An 18,957-nucleotide genomic window follows, 5' to 3' on the forward strand; every position below is an offset into this window, starting at 1 on the left:
AACCTCGCCAAGATAAAGCAAAGCAGTGCAACAAAAACAACAGTTACATATGGGATAAACAGCCAATAACACAATAGAAAACTCTCTCTCTCTCTATATATATATATAGTTGAACTGCTTAACGTTACCCTGAATTTTGAATTTCTCTGAATGTTGTTCCTCTTGTCGAGATCAGTGGTGCCTTCATAGTACTTGGCCTGGTTGGAAAGACAATATAAAATCTCCTTAAGGGATGCAATTGAAGTGCAAACCAACAGAAAGCTACAATAACAGTTACAGTAGCTAGCTAGCTAACGTTAGCTAAATAAAACTGTCTGGCACGCCTGCTAGCTAGCTAGCCAGCGTCAACAGCTTAAATGATTCCTTCCTATTTAACAATATTTAACGTAAACTCACTCACTTTTGTACATCGCCTTGGTCCGTACAATTTACCTTATTTTAGCGCCCAAAAAACATACATAATACTTCCAGATCAACTGTAAAGTCAATACCATTGTAAAGCACAATTTCTCCCCTTTCCAACAGAATTCATGCTGAGACCTCCACGATGCCTGTTTCTGCATGACTGAAGAAGGCAATGAGCTCCTTCTGGTCTTTTTAAAAATGGCGGGTGGGAAAGCTAAACTAATGCGTGGTAGAGAAGAAGAAGAGGAGATGTGTGGTAAAACACCTTTTTTTTCACTCGATCTGTCCAACTTATCACCTTATCACCTCTAAAATGTAAATAAAACACTGAAGAGTTTATATAATGTGTCATTACATACCTATTTGAAGGTTTGTGTCGAATTTGAATCTGGTTTTTAGGGCGGTGCTAAAGTGATCTTCAGAAGTTAACAGCGGCTTTGAGAGTGACGATCGCTTACAGTAATGACGCAAAAAATGACTAGGTATCCCCCCCTTACCCCCGTCACTGTCCATTTCTTGTTTATAAACAATGAGAGAAGTGCTACACCTGGTGGAGAAAGATTGTAAGACATACATAGTTGCTTTATGCATGCTGTACGTTATGGCATGACACATCACAATGTAACGGAGGGTCAGTTTTTTAAACTTTTCTCCAATACTATTGAGCCATTACCATGTTGATCAACGCTTGAATAGAAACGTAGTTCACACCCAATATTTTGAAGTCAACACAGTCGCTACAGTCTAAGTAGTTTTCTTTGCAGCCTCGTTTGAATGTCACGGCTGCATTACATTTGTAGGGAATGGGGTGTACGTTACTTATATAAAGACAAATATATGGTAAAGAAAGAGTGTTCTCTTTCCAGTCTTTTCGGTCCTCTGAAGCAGCAGGTTGTCACCGTCAAAAACACCGTCCTTGGAGAGCAATTCTGAGGTAATCATTTTGCTTGGACTTAGCGAACGTTTATGAGGTGAAATAGAACTATAACTGCCCATGTCCTCCTTCCTTCGCGACTGCAACAAGGTAAAATAGAGATAAGCAACCAGCCAAGCAACGGACGCTTTGGGGGCGGGGGGTACTTTTTTGGCAGAGGGACACTATGTGGCATGACAGGCCCCCAACCAAAACTTAGTTTGGGTCTCAATTTACCGTTTAGAACTAGAATACACAAGGTGCAATTTCAAAATTTGGTAGCGCATCAGCAGTTTTTCTCTTGTAATGTCACTGACAGTCACTCAATTAGCCTATGTCAGCAATTATTTTGTTGTTGTTTAGTTTAGCCATTTATCTACACCTGGTAGTAATCATGGCCAAATTAATGACCAGGAATGACCAGGGGCCCTGATATCATATGAACATGGCATAAGTCATTGCAAAATGGGTAAAATTGCATGAAATTCCTTTTCAAAAACGGCAACATTTTGTTTCCACCCCATAATAACATATTAAGAATAGCAGGAAATTAGCTGTAAAACTGCTACATGTTCTGTCCACCCCATGGCTCAATGAGCAGAATTGCACAAAGTTAGTTTTAAAACGGCAACATTTTCTCTCTGCCCCATGGCATAATCTGTAGAATTGTAGAACATGCACTTTTTACATCAGCTGATATATCAAAGTGCTGTACAGAAACCCAGCCTAAAACCCCAAACAGCAAGCAGTGCAGGTGTAGAAGCACAGTGGCTAGGAAAAACTCCCTAAAAAGGCCAAAACCTAGAAAGAAACCTAGAGAGGCACCCGGCTATGAGGGGTGGCCGGTCCTCCTCTGACTGTGCCGGGTGGATATAACAGAACATGGCCAAGATGTTCAAATGTTCATAAATGAACAGCATGGTCAAATAATAATAATCACAGTAGTTGTCGAGGGTGCAACAAGTCAGTACCTCAGGAGTAAATGTCAAACTATCAATAGATCTCTATGCCCCATGCAAAATGTGGAGAATTGCAGGAAATTAACTTTTAAATGTACATTTCTTCTCTCCGGTGTAAATAGGGGAGACACAAAAAATATTTTACAAGCAATGTGGGGTGACCCAGAAACTAAATCTAGTTTAGGGCCCCCAAAAAGCTAGGGCCGGCCCTGTTGATTTCCTTCCAACCTCAAACCATGCTCCTCCAGGTTTTCTATGTCATTTTACTCTTGGGCAGTGCTCAGAAGGGACCAAACACCCCCACAGTGCTCTAATAAGGCCCATGCTCCTCCATGTTCTCTATGTCATTCTACACGTGGGCAGTGTAAAGCTCTGATGTGGAGAGAATCCTTGTGGGTAGGCTACTAGGCTGTAGATTTATCCAACAGTATACCGTTTCCTAAATCAGGAAATATCCTGGATTGAGTTCATTTTGATTTAGATTTCTTTGGATAATTTTTGTGGGGTTCATCGTCAGGTTGGTTTTGTTTGAAATGTATCAAGAAATAATCTTATTTGTAGGTCTATATATCAATAAATGTACATTGTTTGAAGCACACTTTTAGTGTCTCAGTTATAAATGAAAGTTCCAATAAGCCCCTTATGGTGAATGACATGTGAACGAGAGGATTGTAGAATCATGACTCTTGAGTTTCAGTTTCCCCGTTCGCCTGCAGGGGGTCCTGCGTGCTCTGTGCATTACTGACTGAAATGAACTAATTGAGTTGAAAGATTCGTTCTTTTGGTTGAACGAATCGAAAAGATCAGAGTCAGCAAAAAATAACTTCCTGTCACTACTCCCAGGCGGAGAAGTTGGAAAAAAGGAAAAAGTGGCTAGATCAATCACATTCAGGCCTGTCTCGGCCAAAGTAACCTAACTTAGCAGGCTTAAAACAAATGTGTGAAACTAGATCCACTGCATGCTGGCCTTGATGAGAAGACAAAAAAACTGTAATGGGAGGTTCTCTTCTGCACTGCTCAATCAATCCAGTAATTGTGGAGGAGGAGTTAAGACGTAGTGTCGCCTTGATGTCCAGATGCGGAAGTCACGTCACAGGCATCCACCGAAAGCTGGAACAACTGGTTGTTGGGGACTAGGCATAGGCTACTGCCTATGCAAAATGGTTTGTTTCGAAAAACAATTTTGAGATGGAATTTTTACTGAATGTTTTTTCTGAAATGTATGCTTTGGCCAAGCAAAGGACAATTGAACAACGTTATGTGGGTATGAGCAAACAGAATATGAGCTTTTAAAAATGACATTTTTACTGGACAGTTACTTTAAATGAGATCTCTAGTATTGAAAATAGATAGATGGTATGTGATGTTATGATTGCGTCTGCTTCTGTACGTTTGTATAGCCTTCAGCTTGTAAATTAAGTTTCAACCAGTTATAATTGGATGAGTCAATGTTTTCCTCCCCACGTAGTGGTGCAAGGTAGGCCCTATTTCTACCTGGCATTGCCAGTGATCTCTAAGTACTGATGGGTAGACTACTAGGCTGTAGATTTGTCCAAAGGTATACCAACTCCTGGATTGAGTTCAGTTTAATTTAGATTTCTTTGGAGAAATATTTTCTTGTTAGTTTGTCCTTTTTGCTTAATTTTGCCAACATTTTTTTCTATCCTAACCACTGCAACCATTAGTATCCTTATTGTGTAAATGAAACCACCCTTTTTGCATCCATTGCCTCATTCCTGCCTGCTGCATGCCCTTATTAAGACTGCAAGACACACTTACATTTTCACATTATGGGAATGAGACATGGACCATTTATTGTACATTATCAAACCATAAATTATATAAAACACAAAGAAAAAATACTTTGGAGTACCTTAAGTTATATAATGTGCAGAAAACCCAATTAATCACCTTCGTCCATTGAAGTTGATGGGTCACTTATAACAAAACCTTTCAATATACTCCTAGGTATAAAATCAGATGGTCAATTATCATGGTCATGTAATATTGCTAAAGTTGTGGTGAAGATGAGGGGGGGGGTATACTGTATCTGTTATGCAAAGATGTTCTGCATTTTTGACACACATCAACTGTACTAGTTGTTCAGGCTCTGGTCTTGTCCCATCTTGATTTATGTCTGGTAATATGGTCAAGTGCAGCAAAGAAAGACGTTGAAAAATGGCTCAAAACAGAGCAGCATATCTTGCCCTGAACTGCACATACAGAACTAACATCAACAGCATGCACGCTAGTCTTTCCTGCTTGAGGGTTGATGAGAGATTAACTGCATCAAGTATTTATATATATATATATATATATATATATATATACATAGCATTATGTTGAAATGTCCAAATTGTCTGTATAATCAATTTACATATAGCTCTTAACAGACATACCTACCCCAAAAGACATGCCACCGGGTGTCTTTTTACAGTCCCCAAATCCAAAATAAATTCAAGGCCATGATCACATGGAACTCCCTTCCAGCTCAAATTACTCAAGCAAACAGCAAAATGAGCTTTAAAAAACAAGTAAAACAATGCAACACCTCTCCCTTATCTGACCTAGTTGTAGTAATGTATGTAAATTGGCAAGTGTTTTTGTCTGTAATGTTTGTTTTTGCTATGTGTCAAACCCGAGGCAGACTAGCTATCGCCATTGACGTCGGCTCATGGGGAGCCCAATAAAATAAAATAAATGTAATTACAAAGTCTGAGTTTATTTTCTCTCGCTTCTGCTACAATTATGGCCGCCATTGATTTCACCAAATGTTGAGTAATTGTTTTGTGGTTGCGTCATATTTGTTTACGTACTTAACATTGAAGCTTGCATCGATGCATTCTTTAAAATATGTACAAATATGGTACTTCTCGAATGCGTACTCTCTGGTCTCTGTTTCATATACTTAGATTTTTACTCATACTCCGACTCTCCCGTGCTCCAATATGAGTGTTCGGAGCACGGCAGTATGCATTTGGTAAAACATTCTTTATGTTCCTTATTATTTACTTAGTATTATCAAACTTCATCCAGATATTACACTGCTGATGTGTATGGAGTACAAAATCACTAGTGAGCTTGCATTCTCCAAAAATTAACCACAGTGTTACTGTAACAGAATGTGTATACTGAAGTAAAGGTTATAGCCAAGAGAGGAGGAAGTTGTGGCTTGATAGAACACAGCGATCGTTATAATTTCAGTGGTGCTCATGAGGATCCCCATAACAATTCTATTGTCAATGTGGCCCCCCTCAAACATATTGTAACATAGGAACCCCTCATGTGATAAATGTGTGATAGGGCCCTGAGCACAAGAGTAGACTAAAAATGAGCCTCTGGGCTTTCTGTACATTATAATCATTTATTTTCCATTCCATTGTTTGCTTAGCTTGTAATTGTAGTTGGTTATATAAACATGGACCATTCTGTGTTTATTTTTGTACAATTTCATCCACATCCTCCCTTTATGTCAATATTACAATATTGCCAGCTTGCTCGGCCTCTGCTTGGTTCAGGCTATGTGCTTGGCCTGCATCACACAGCCCAGGAGTCCTCAGTCCTGTAAGACACATGAAACACATACAGTAGGTTGTTGAATTGTCACTATGTCTGTCGTGGATCTTGTCCATACATGCCTGTTGAGCTGTTCTCAATTTAGCCCAGAGAACTGAGAATCAAGTAGGGATTCCTGCTATCTGTATACAGTCAAGACAATGCTGTCGGGTTCCTACCCACATCAACACCCGGGTCAGGGCCACCCATGATTGTGCAGCATTGTCATAGTCCTGACTCTACTTTACTTCACCTAGGTGGTGTAGGGATTTTCGGAGGGTTGGATAATCATGGATGGTGACCTGATTTTTGGGAGAGAGAGAATCCTGGGCGTGTGCGAGTTATGCTGTTATTTACAGTGACATAGGCCTACTTTCACAATAAGCTACTCAAATAAATGTGTACACTGCATTTTTCTGGAAAAACTTCGGTGAGGATTGATTGTTTTGTCTGTTGGCTCCTGAAACACAGACACAAAAGGGGAGTAATTGAATAGTCACACTGTAAGATTGTCTGTCTGTCATGGATCAATGTACAGCCTAAATTCTATTAACTTGACAATGGCATACAATGACATACTCAAACATTCTCAGTGGAGAGGAAAGTGTCTGTCTGGCCATGGTTTTACTTCTATGGCCATGCAGAGCAGAGGGGATTGCAAATAGGCAACTACAATATCAGTTCTCACATTTGGTGATTGTTCGATAGGACAGAATGTTACTCTGCTAAACACAGAAGTGCACAAATTGAGGGATGAACACATTTCACTAGCTACATACATCCAATCTCTCAACTTTGAAAGCAAGCTAGCTAGCTACAGAAACTAAAACCAAAACTGAAAGGAGTCTCTACAGTAATAAACCTAGCTGTCAAAGGGAATGTGCTGACTGGCCAATGTGATACACAATGCTGCAAAGTAATATCAAAACTTGCAAAGGACAAGACGTAATTATGACGCAACTTTGCATTTGCTGACTAAGCTACGCCGATGCGGTAGTGTTAGTACTGGTAAAACAGTGGTTTATAAATTAACTGACTGAGTTATAAATTAACTTAATTCACATGGATTTACTTCACTGCACAGTTAGCTATGCTAGCTATAGCTAGCTAGCCAGACAGCCAAACTTGTATAGTTATCGAGCAACTGCTACTTGCTAGCTAGCTGCACGCATGCTGTAGCGCCACCATGCACAATGTGTCTCCAGAAACAATGAGGTGTCCCAGCTGTGTTGACATTTCTCCGATCCACTTCATCCACTCATCAGAATAAAAAAGCTACTGTGGCTTGCGAAAGTATTCACCCCCTTGTCATTTTTACTATTTTGTTGCCTTACAACCTGGAATCAAAATTGATTTTTTTGGGGGGGTTGTATCATTTTATTTACACAACATGCCTACCACTTTGAAGAGGCATTTTTTTATATTGTGAAACAAACAAGAAATACTACCAAAGAAAACAGAATAACTATTCATCCCCCCACAGTCAATACTTTGTAGAGACACCTTTTGCAGCAATTACAGCTGCAAGTCCCTTGGGGTATGTCTCTATAAGCTTGGCACATCTAGCCACTGGGGTTTTTGCCCATTATTCAAGGCAAAACTGTTCCAGCTCCTTCAAGTTGGATGGGTTCCACAGGTGTACAGCAATCTTTAAGTCATACCACAGATTCCCAATTGGATTGAGCTCTGGGCTTTGACTAGGCCATTCCAAGACATTTAAATGTTTAAACCACGAGTGTTGCTGTAGCAGTTTGCTTAAGGTAATTGTCCTGCTGGAAGGTGAACCTCCGTCCCAGTCTCAAATCTCTGGAAGACTGAAATAGGTTTCCCTCAATAATTTCCCTGTATTTAGTGCCATTCATCATTCCTTCAATTCTGACCAGTTTCCCAGTCCCAGCCAATGAGAACATCCCCACAGCATGATGCTGCCACCACCATGCTTCACTGTGGGGATGGTGTTCTCGGGGGATGCGAGGTGTTGGGTTTACGCCAGACAGCATTTTCCTTGATGGCCAAAAAGCTTCATTTTTTTGACCAGAGTACCTTCTTCCATATGTTTGGAGAGTCTCCCATATGCATTTTGGCAAACACCAAATGTGTTTGCTTATTTCTTTCTTTAAGCAATGGCTTTTTCTGGCAGCTTTTCCATAAAGCCCCGCTATTTGGAGTGTACATCTTAAAGTGGTCCTATGGACAGATACTCCAATCTCCGCTGTGGAGCTTTGCAGCTCCTTCAGGGTTATCTTTGGTATCTTTGTTGCCTCTCTGATTAATTCCCTCCTTGCCTGGTCCTTGTGTTTTGATGGGCGGACCTCTCTTGGCAGGTTTGTTGTGGTGCCATATTCTTTCTGTTTTTAAATAAAATTTAATGGTGCTCCTTTGTGACATCTGAAGGTAATTGTTGCACCAGATCTTATTTAGAGAATTGATAGCAAAGGGGGTGAATACATATGCACCACCACTTTTCCGTTTTTAATTCAAGTAAAGTAAAAAAAAAAGTAATTTTAAAGTTGTTGTTTTTCTCCATTTGACTTCACCAATTTGGACTATTTTGTGTATGTCCATTATATCAAATCCCAAAAATCTAAATTTAAATTACAGGTTATAACGAAACAAAGTAGGAAAAACCCCAAGGGGGTGGAATACTTTTGCAAGGCACTTGTTTTCTTACTTTAAGTTCCCACTTTGGATTTTCCACTTCAAGCCTAAATATATCATATTTAGACTCAAATTCGACTTATTTTGCTGTGCAACATGATGGGTAAGCTCTACCCATCGTTTTACAGCAGAAAAAATATTTTAGCTGGTGTGGGTGTTTAATGCATCTGTCTGGATGTCTGGACAGGATATGGTAAATGACCTGATGTCTCATTACTGAATACCACTAAATATATATTCACTCTCTAGTATACAGTTTACTGGTTCAGTAAGCAATACGCATTCTGCCTCCAAGTTCAGAGAACTACAATTAAATCAGTTTAGTTGAGTTGCATGTTGTACCCTATTAATGTTCTCCCTAAACATGTTAAAATTGCTGCATATTTGGATATAATCAAGTTATAGTGCAAGGCTATCGGCTACAGCTGACCTCCAAAAAGCCTGTGAGGAAAATGGTTGTTAGGTAAAAATCTATTATTGATGGGTAAAGAACTCAGCAGAATAGGCTGCCATAATAACTTAATGAAATAATCAGGTTGTTTGAAGATTGAATCTTCCCCCAACCAGAGATTCCCTGTCTGGCTTGGATCTTATTTCCTGTTTCTTCATTTCACATTGGGAGATCAGAGTGGTGAGCTGCCAATGCAATACGTATTGCCTTCATATGAGATTGAGTTGACCTAGGTCCTCATTCCCTGGAGGTGTGACTCAACTATTGTTCTGTGGTGTTCAGAGAGAGAGTGTCCCCCCACCTCGTTTTTTGTTCTGGAACAATAATGTAATCATAATTAGAGCGATAAGCCAAAGCATTATGTTGTAATTAAGGGTTTATTACCATCTATTACCTCATATTTCTGTGGTAGAGAAATAATACCAAAACAAAGCATTAGAGGGGATGAGGCATGAAGGAAACTGGCGGACCATGAGCTTTTACTGTAACTTCAACATAATGTATATTGGAAACATATGTACACTGAGGTCCGGAATTATTGACACACTTGATAAAGATGAACAAAAATGACTAAAATGAGTATAGTACTGAACAATATTGTATTCTCCCCAAAAAATAGGGACATTATATTCCTTTTTAATAATACATTTGCTCAGAGAAAGATATTTTGTTTAACAACTTTTATTTCTCAAAAAAGGTATGGGTCAAATTGTTGACACCCCTGCTTTCAATAACTCACCTTGAGAGGATAATGTTTTTTGTTAGAGAACACATTAGGAGGGATCTTTGACCATTCCTGCATACACAATCCTTCCAAATCGTTGATATCCTTCTTCTGCATTTATGGACTGCCCTCTTCAAATCAAACCACATATTTTTCCATTGGTTTCAAGTCCGGAGACTGAGATGGCCATTGCAAAGTGTTGATTTTGTTTCCATAACCATTTATTTGTGGATTTTATGATGTGCTTGAGGTTACCGTCTTGCTGGAAGATACATTTGCGGCCAAGCTTCAGCATCCTGTCAGAGGCAACCAGGTTAAAAAAAATATCTTGGTACTGGGTAAAGTTCATGATGCCGTTGATCTTAAAAAGGGCACCAGGAATGCTGCCTTTTTTTAGAAAAAAAAGATACTTGTTAAACAAAATATCTTTCACTGAGCACTCTAGACCACCTTTACTCCACACACAGAGATGCGTACAAACCTCTTTCTCACCCTCCATTTGGCAAATCCTCCTGATTCCTTCCTACAAGCAAAAACTAAAGCAGGTAGTACCAGTATCTCGCTCAATACGGAAATGGTCAGATGACGCAGATGCTTAACTACAGGACTATTTTGCTAGCACAGACTGGCTTCATCAATAAGTGCATCGATGATGTCGTCCCCACAGTGACCGTACGTACATACTTAAACTAGAAGCCTTGGATTACAGGCAAAATCTGCATTGAACTAAAGAGTAGAGCTGCCGCTTAGAAAGGAGTGGGACTTTAACCTGGCCGCTTATAAGAAATTGTGCTATGCCCTCAGATGAAGGATCAAACAGGCAAAGCATCAATACAGGACTAAGATTGAATCCTACTACACTGGCTCTGACACTAGTCGGATGTGGCAGAGCTTGCGAACTATTATGGACTAAAAAAAAGAAAAGCCCAGCCGCGAGCTGCTTAGTGACACGAGCTAAATTACTTCTATGCGTGCATTGAAGCAAGCAACACTGAAGCATGCATAAGAGCACCAGCTGTTGTGGACAACTGTGTGATCACACTCTCTGTTCCTGATCTGAATAAGACCTTTAAACAGGCAGGACGTATACTCAGAGCATGCGCTGACCAACTGGCTAGTGTCTTCACCGACATTTTCAACCTGTCCCTGACCAAGTCTGTAATAACTACATGTTTCAAGCCGACCAACATAGTCCCTGTGCCCAAGAATGCCAAGGTATCCTGCCTAAATGACTACGGACCCGTAGGACTCACATCTGTCGCCATGAAGTGCTTTGAAAGGTTGGTCATGGCTCACATCAACACCATAATTCCAGAATCCCTAAACCCACTCCAATTCACATACTGCCCCAACAGATCCACAATCTCTATTGCAATCTACACTGCCCTTTCCCACCTGGACAAAAGGAACACCTACGTGAGAATGCTGTTCATCGAGTAGAGTTCAATGAGTGTGCAAAGCTGTCATCAATGCAAAGGGTGGCTACTTTGAAGAATCTGTAAAATATATTTTGATTTTATCACTTTTTTGATTACTACATGATTACATGTGTTATTTCACAGTGTTGATGTCTTCACTATTACTAAAAAAAAAGTCAAATTAAACTCTGGAGTGTGTAGGTGTGTCCAAACTTTTGACTGGTACTGTACATTGGGGTGGTGAGATGCTCTATTACAGGTGGATGCAAAATCTGTGCTGTGTTAGAATCTCTCTGTGTGACATATGGTTGACAATTTCTGTGGCACAGACGCATAATTCTCCCCCATTTGTATTAGATATGGACTGGATGGTATCTTACTCCAAATCAACAGTTCCTCACAGCATGTCCCATGACTGTAACGGCCATTGGTGGAAGAAGGTGAGGACCAAAGCGCAGCATGTGTTCGTCGTTTATTAAATAGAACATAACACTAAATACAAAGTTACCCAAAAAAAAAAAAAAAAAGAACAACCGAAACAGCTCCATCAGGTACAAAACAGAAAGCAACTACCCACAAAACCCATGTGGGCAAGAGCTACCTAAGTATGGTTCTCAATCAGAGACAACGATAGACAGCTGTCCCTGATTGAGAAACATACCTGGCCAAAAACAAAGAAATACAAAAACATAGAAAAAGGAACATAGAATGCCCACCCGAGTCACACCCTGCCCTAACCAAAATAGAGAATAAAAACCTCTCTATGGCCAGGGCATGACAAAGACAATTACTTACTCACATTTCCTTTTCACTTTATGTGTGGTAGGCTACATGCAAGCTTTTATAAAAGTATGCTTTGACTCAGTACTTTTTTTTACCACATGAATTGGCAAGTTTTCTAATAAAGTGATACTGTAGTTATTTGCCTATCTGTTCTAATGAGTAAGCAGTAAGATTTACAGTTGTGATCGTACAGTAGGCCGACTTAGCTACTGACCTTGACTGATGTAATATTTCTTTGAATTTGTCATGTGAATGTGTTGACATTCTAACAATGCAAGAGAACTGACATAGATAGATTACAGATGCTCCTCTAACAAAACCATTTGATGAACCAATGGTGTCAGACATTTTGCTTATTCTTCCTCCCCCTTTTTGTCCTGAGAAAAGCCTCAATTCGTTGCGGCATGGACTTTACAAGGCGTCAAAAGCATTCCACAGGGATGCTGGCCTACGTTGACTCCAATGCTTTCCACAGTTGTGTCAAATTGGCTGGATGTCCTTTGGGTGGTGGACTATTCTTGATACACACGCAAAACTGTTAAGCATGAAAAACCCTGCAGCGTTGCAGTTCTTGACACAAACCGATGCATTTGCTGTTGGTTTTGGTTGTGTTTCAGATTATTTTATGCCAATAGAAATTCATTGTAAACCATGTATTGTGTCATTTTGGAGTCACTTTTACTGTAAATTAAAATATAATATGTTTCTAAACACTTCTATGATCATGTGAATGCTCCCACAGATGAGTGAGATAAAATCACCTGCGGGACGAATTTGGCCCGCAGGCCGCGTTTTGGGGAACCCTGATGTAAAGGATATGTACAGTAGGCTACGAGGGGGGAAAAAAGTGAAATGTTTCTGGAACATTTTACTCCTCCTATGCATTATGTGTCGATAGCAAATACAGTTAAAGATGTCGGCGGAAATTAATTGGCAACACTCAGAAATCGGTTGAATGTGGAGATTGTGTGGGAGGGGTGACAAAATATGTCGTTTTAGAGTCGTGGTTAAATCTAAAGCAAGAGTGCGCGGACCAATGAGATCCTTTCATGCGCCTGTCTAATACCTGCCTCTTTCCATCCCCCTTTTCATCCACATTACTCACGACTGATTTCGAGCCGCTGCCGTCAACATTTGGAGCCGCGTTGAATATTAGGGATAACTCTTTGAAAGGAAGCTGCCTTTTAGATGTAGGTGGTTCTGAAATAGGTGAAATGAATCAGTTTGTTTTCTTTCAAATAGCGTAAGTGTGATCTTGATAGCCGAGTTGGCGTTTTCCTTGGACTGTCTAAATCACCATGCGTAAATCGCGTTACGTTTTGGGATTTGATACATCCACATAGACTGGTATAACTGAAGCTAAACTTTTTATAGTTCGATACAATGTATAGATTGATCATTAGTGTGAATGGGCCAACTATTATGTTCCGAAATTAATGTCTGGGGAGACAGCCAACGATAAGATGTTTCGCCAAAGCAAGAATCTTATTAGGAAAAGTTCCGAATTTTATGACTGACGTGACGCTTTGTCTTGAGATGCATTTTGTATGCTAAAATCTGTCATTTTAAGCAAGCGTCTTCTGTGAAATTATCATAATTAATTTGGCTATAGTTATTTACTGTGATAGAGGACATGATGAGCCAATGCGTTTGTGCACTATATGCAAATTCATTTAGTATTTTAATAAGTTAGCTACATCTTATAGTATGAGTTTGACCACTTACCAATTAACATTTGGACGGAGTTAGTGAGAAGGAACGTTTGGGTTATGGCACAAAGGCGCACAGCTCCATACTGAAGTGTTTAAGTTAGTCTGAAGGACTAAAAAGACCTAAAAATACCGCGCTGGTTTCTTCTCCACAAAGAATCATTTGAACTTCCCACCGCAGAACGAGAGCGACATAAATAGTTCTGACATGTGGATGTAATTTCAGAAGAAGAAAAAAAACAGACAGACGCAGAAATAAAGTGAGCGGGCTCAGTTTGAACGTGTTGCGGATTTAAAAAAGAGGGAGGGAGAGCGAAGAGATTATAGTTATGATTTTACAAGCCACTATCAAGCCCATAATGAGAGGACAGATGGAGTGAAACATGACTAGCGCTTTTGGAGACAGTTAAAAGTAGATGAAGTCATTTTAACTGAAGCATCAACCTCTGTAAAAATTGCTTTCTGAAACGGGATGGGAGCCACTCTAGTGTTCCACAGTTTGGGCTTTCTTCTCTTCAGCTTGGTCCTAAGTCGTGTCTGTCTGGTAAGTTATTTTCACTATAGAACATGTTCTGCATGGCATCTGTGTATGTAGGCGGCTAACCTCACTCACCCTTACGAAAAAAGATTGCAGTCAGAGTGCAGAATAACTGCAGTACTTTGCAGTATACCTAGAGTATTCTGCAAATACTGCGTCCAAAATCTTTACAGCAGTAACTTTGCCGTGTAACTGCAGTTAGAGTGCAGTACAACTGCAGTACACTGCAGTTGTTCTGCAATTACTGGGTCAAAAATACCACAGTAGACTGCAGTTGCTGCACTTCTACTGCAGTTTCAAAACTGCAATCATTTTTTTGCTCGTGCTTTATGTCTATTCAGTCGTAAGAGATTGAAGCTACTTTACTAACTGGGCTTTATCTTTTGAAATAATTCTGAATTTCATTGAACATCCAGCCCATTATAGCTGGATCATTTTGACAGATGATCAACCATCTGAGTGAACTGTCTAGAGAATGCATTTTCATGAATAGTCAATAATGGCACAAATAAAACGGACACATTCTTGAATATCTCTTCCCATAGCACAGGTAGAGCAAGAGTGCTTCAATAGACATTTGACCTGCAATATGATATTCTCAACTATTCCTCTGCCCTGAGGCAATGCAGTAGGCTCCCCACCCTCCACAGCGGATGCCGTGGATAGATACCCACCCACTCATTGCATTGCATTCACTTATGGTTGTGCCATAAAGATAATAGGTCAGGTCATTCATTCTATGCGGTGCTATTTCCTTGAATTCATTCTATTAAAACGGCTCTTATAAAGGTAGACATTTACTTCATTATATGAAGAATAGTTTTTTTTTACTACGGTAGACTATACTGTGTGTCGTTTGAATAATGCATGAATCATGCACGGAGCCCCATCAGACTGAGCGATAAGAGTGCTTGTGTTAATAAATCGCTATGCTAATCCTTAGCAATGTTGTCGTGTCTATACAGTACCTAAATACTTCTATACAGTACCCAAATACTTCATAGGTGGAGAGAGTCTAAATACAAATGTAGCTTTTTGTTACCATACTTTGCATCCGGCATGGTATCTATTATATTCATAATAACATGCATTCACTTGTAATTACTTGCCATGTAACTTCACTGTGGCCCTTTCTGAGTTAGAACGTTAGTGTACATGTACCACTGAGGGGGCAAATGCTCATTAACATTTTATGTCTGTGTAATGTCATGCTCATGTAGGTATTTTATGTGGATAGGTAATGCTAACTTATTTTGTCATGCCACAAGGTTGATGATGGTATTTACAAATGTCAGATAATGTCAGTATAACTGTAGCTCTACTCCACAGCCTACACAGTGGCCTTGCCGACAGCATTACAGGCAACTGCAATGGGCAGTTCTGGTCCTGGTTGTTCTGTGTTTTTTGGCTGAGTGTGTTGAGCGTTCAAAAGGCAGTTGGCTGGGGCTGTCAGTGCCTTTCCCTAGTGATGTGGTACATCACTGTGCCGCAGTCACTGGACTGCTGGCCTCGTTGGTTTAGATGGCAAGGGAAAACAATTATAACATGGCTAACTGTGTATTTATAGCTGATTCAACATTCAGTCGTTAAAAGCTGTGTCTGTGAATTGTGTTTTCCCTTACAGTTTTGTTGTTTTGTTTGTGTCCTAAAAAGTTCCCTTTAAGAGTTTTTTTTTATAGTGTATGACCAAAGATGACATAGACCCCCCCCCCCAGTTTATGAAGCCGGAGTAATGAACCACTGAGAACAACATCTATAAATGCATTAGGAACTAACTAACTAATCCAGTTAGTGTGCATCCTTCCATTAAAGCCAGACTTAGTAGGTCTCATTTGCGTAATTTGTGATCCTGAAATATCAAACTGTCGGGGTGACAAACCCAGGCAAGACATAATGTAAACACACTCAGGCAAGACGTAATAACGTGCTCTGTCTGAGACTTCTCAAGCGGCAGCTGGGCCAGCCGCCCATGATCAGTCAGTATCAAGACAGTAGGTGTTCTCCTTTGCTTGTAGCCTATAACAAGCATGTAGACCACTATACCATATTATTAAAAAAAATTGTATAAGTGGAGTCAGCGACGAACGTTACAGCAGTAAAATGTCATTCTAATTTACATAGACGGGTTAAACAATATTTCAGGCAAAGGTAGCACTGTATCAGCTTGGATCAGCTATATCTTGCGGTGCAAACACTTGCCTGGAAAAGTCGACACTCACAAACTATAGGGTTGAATTATAAAATAAATTAGACATCAAAAGGTTGCAATAGTAAATGCAACATCCCAGAGGAAAACAATTAGCTAGCAACTCCAGCAAAGTTTGCATGTATCTGCAACACTTTTGTTGTTGGTGGGCTAATTAATCACCCACCGGTAGGCTATACATATTTTCAAACAATGTGTGTGTGGATCTATCTGTTTGCTAGCCAGCTAAATTAGCTAGTTAGTTTCTTCAATTACCAGTAGACAGAGCTGGCTTTCGTGCTTATTATCTATAGTGTCCAGCATGCGGGCAACTATGGTCTCAAACATGGTCTCAAATATGGTCCAACTAAAAAAAAATATTCTCAATCCTTTGCTGAATGAAAATTGCCCACAATTCCAGTTTTCATTCAGAATCTCAAGCTAGCAACATCAAAGCAACTTTGTAAGACACCAAATCTGTGCCCCTGCGCATAGTCAACTGTCGCACAGACAGGCAGACACACTGACAGCCAGGAGCCAATATTATTTATAAGACATGCATTTGTCAGCTAAATTACCCTTCTGTATCAGTAAATTCTCATTTATAATGAGTCTTGTTTGTAATGAGATTAAGATAGCTAGATATGTTTTGCTGTAGTCGTGGATGGATCAGAGGAACAGATAAATTATCAATAGGCCTATGTTTCATAATTACCTTGAGAAATCTGACCTGTAATTTGTAAACAAAGCTGTTGTACTTATCATTTGTGAAACCTTAATTTATCACTTTGAAGCGACCCAAATGACAAATTAATCCTTCATCTATACATTGAGATATTAAAACCAGAAAAAAAGTGACGTTTTATTTTGGACTTCCTAAGTCTGGCTTTAAGCTGTACTTTGTAATTTGAAATCCTTTAAAACAAATGTATACTGTTGGTGCTTGCTGTAGTTTACATACAGTACATGTATCCAGTAGTGGAAAAAGTGCCCAAATCATACTTGAGTAAAAGTAAAGATACCTTAATAGAAAATTACTCAGGTAAAAGGTGAAAGTCACATAGTAAAACACTAAAAGTAAAAGTCTAAAAGTATTTGGTTTTAAATATACTTAAGTATCAAAAGTAAATATAATTGCAAAAATATACTTAAGTCTCAAAAGTAAGTGTGAATCATTTCAAATTCTTTATATATAAACCAGTTAGCCAGGGGCACACGCCAGCACTCAGACAATTTACAAACAAAGCATGTGTGTTTAGTGAGTCCGTCAGATCAGAGGCAGTATGGATGAACAGGGATGTTCTCTTGTTAAGTGCGTGAATTGGATCATTTTCATGTCCTGCTAAGCATTCAAAATCTAACGAGTACTTTTGGGTGCCAGGGAAAATGTATGGAGTAAAAAGTAACATTTATAGAAATGTAGTAAAGTAGAATTTGTATGAAAAAAAATATAAGTAAAGTACAGGTACCCCCCAAAAAACGATTTTTGGATTTTTACTTAAGTACTTTACACCACTGCATGTATCTATGGAGACATTGTCGTTCTGTTCTCACCCTGACACTTAGTTTAGTGACAATTCACAGACATGGCCAAAGCACTGCTGCCTGCCTAGTAGGATCGCCTGTCCTCAGAGTGAGTGATTCAGAATTTATTAAGAGGAAATTCTACTTTCAGGACCACGGTCGGTGTGCATCGCCATCCAATTCCTATTGCATGACTGTGTTTTGGCTGTCTGATGACTTGCGCTTGTCATGTCTCCCCCCCAGAGTGAGAGTTAAACACAAAGTAGCCATGTCTGATGTGTGATTCAGTCAATATGTTTATTCAAAAAGCTAATTCAGTGTAAACACATTGATATAGACTTGTACATGCCGAGTCTTGAAAACCTGACGAGCTAGCTAAGTCATGGAAAAAGTCATGGTAAAAATAGTCATGGTAAAAATAGAAACTAGAGGGCCTAGAGAACTGCCCTGCGGTACACCATACCCTACATTTGACATTAGAGAAGCTTCCATTAAAGGAAACCCTCTGAGTTGTATTAGATGTATAGCTCTGAATCCACGATATGGCAGAAGTTGAAAAACCATGAAACATACGTTTTCATAACAACAGGTTATGTTCAATAATATCAAAGGCTGCAGTACAGTTCCCTCAATGTTCTTATTGTCAATTTCCTTAAACCAATCATCAGTCATTTGTGTCAGTGCAGTACATGTTGAGTGCCCTTCTCTGTCGTGGAATTACTTTCGCTTCCCTCCTGGCCTTAGAACAAACGCCTTCCTCTAGATTTAGATTAAAGAAATGACAGATAAGAGTGGCTATAGAGTCTGCGACTGTCCTCAGTAGCCTTCCATCTAAATTGTCAATGCCAGGAGGTTATGCAATATTGATCGATAACAATAATACAGTATTTCCACCTCTCACCAAACTTGACGAAATTCTAAAATAAAATGCATTCATTATTTCGTTTTTTTATGCATGAATACTATGGCTCACTGTTCATTGTTGGCATTTCCTGCTTAAGTTTTCCAATTTAAGTAATCATTCAAATAATCGGCAACATCAAATGGTTTTGTGATAAATAAGCCATCTGATTTGATGAAAGATGGAGTTGAATTTGTCTTTCTGCCCATAATTTCATTTAAAGTACGTCAACGT

General features: G+C 39.5%; 1 protein-coding gene across 1 annotated transcript in view; it reads left to right on the top strand.

The window, feature by feature from the left end:
• The first annotated feature begins 13,018 nt into the window (after positions 1-13,018).
• Positions 13,019-18,957, top strand: part of pth1r (parathyroid hormone 1 receptor) — an 84,982-nt gene continuing 79,043 nt past the window's right edge. The window contains exon 1 of the mRNA XM_046357995.1: positions 13,019-14,119. Within this exon, the coding sequence (XP_046213951.1) occupies positions 14,048-14,119 (72 nt within the window). The 5' untranslated portion in view covers positions 13,019-14,047. The remainder of the gene's footprint in view (positions 14,120-18,957) is intronic.

The sequence above is a fragment of the Oncorhynchus gorbuscha genome, linkage group LG08 (genome assembly GCF_021184085.1).
Source record: "Oncorhynchus gorbuscha isolate QuinsamMale2020 ecotype Even-year linkage group LG08, OgorEven_v1.0, whole genome shotgun sequence".
Taxonomy (NCBI): Eukaryota; Metazoa; Chordata; class Actinopteri; order Salmoniformes; family Salmonidae; genus Oncorhynchus; species Oncorhynchus gorbuscha.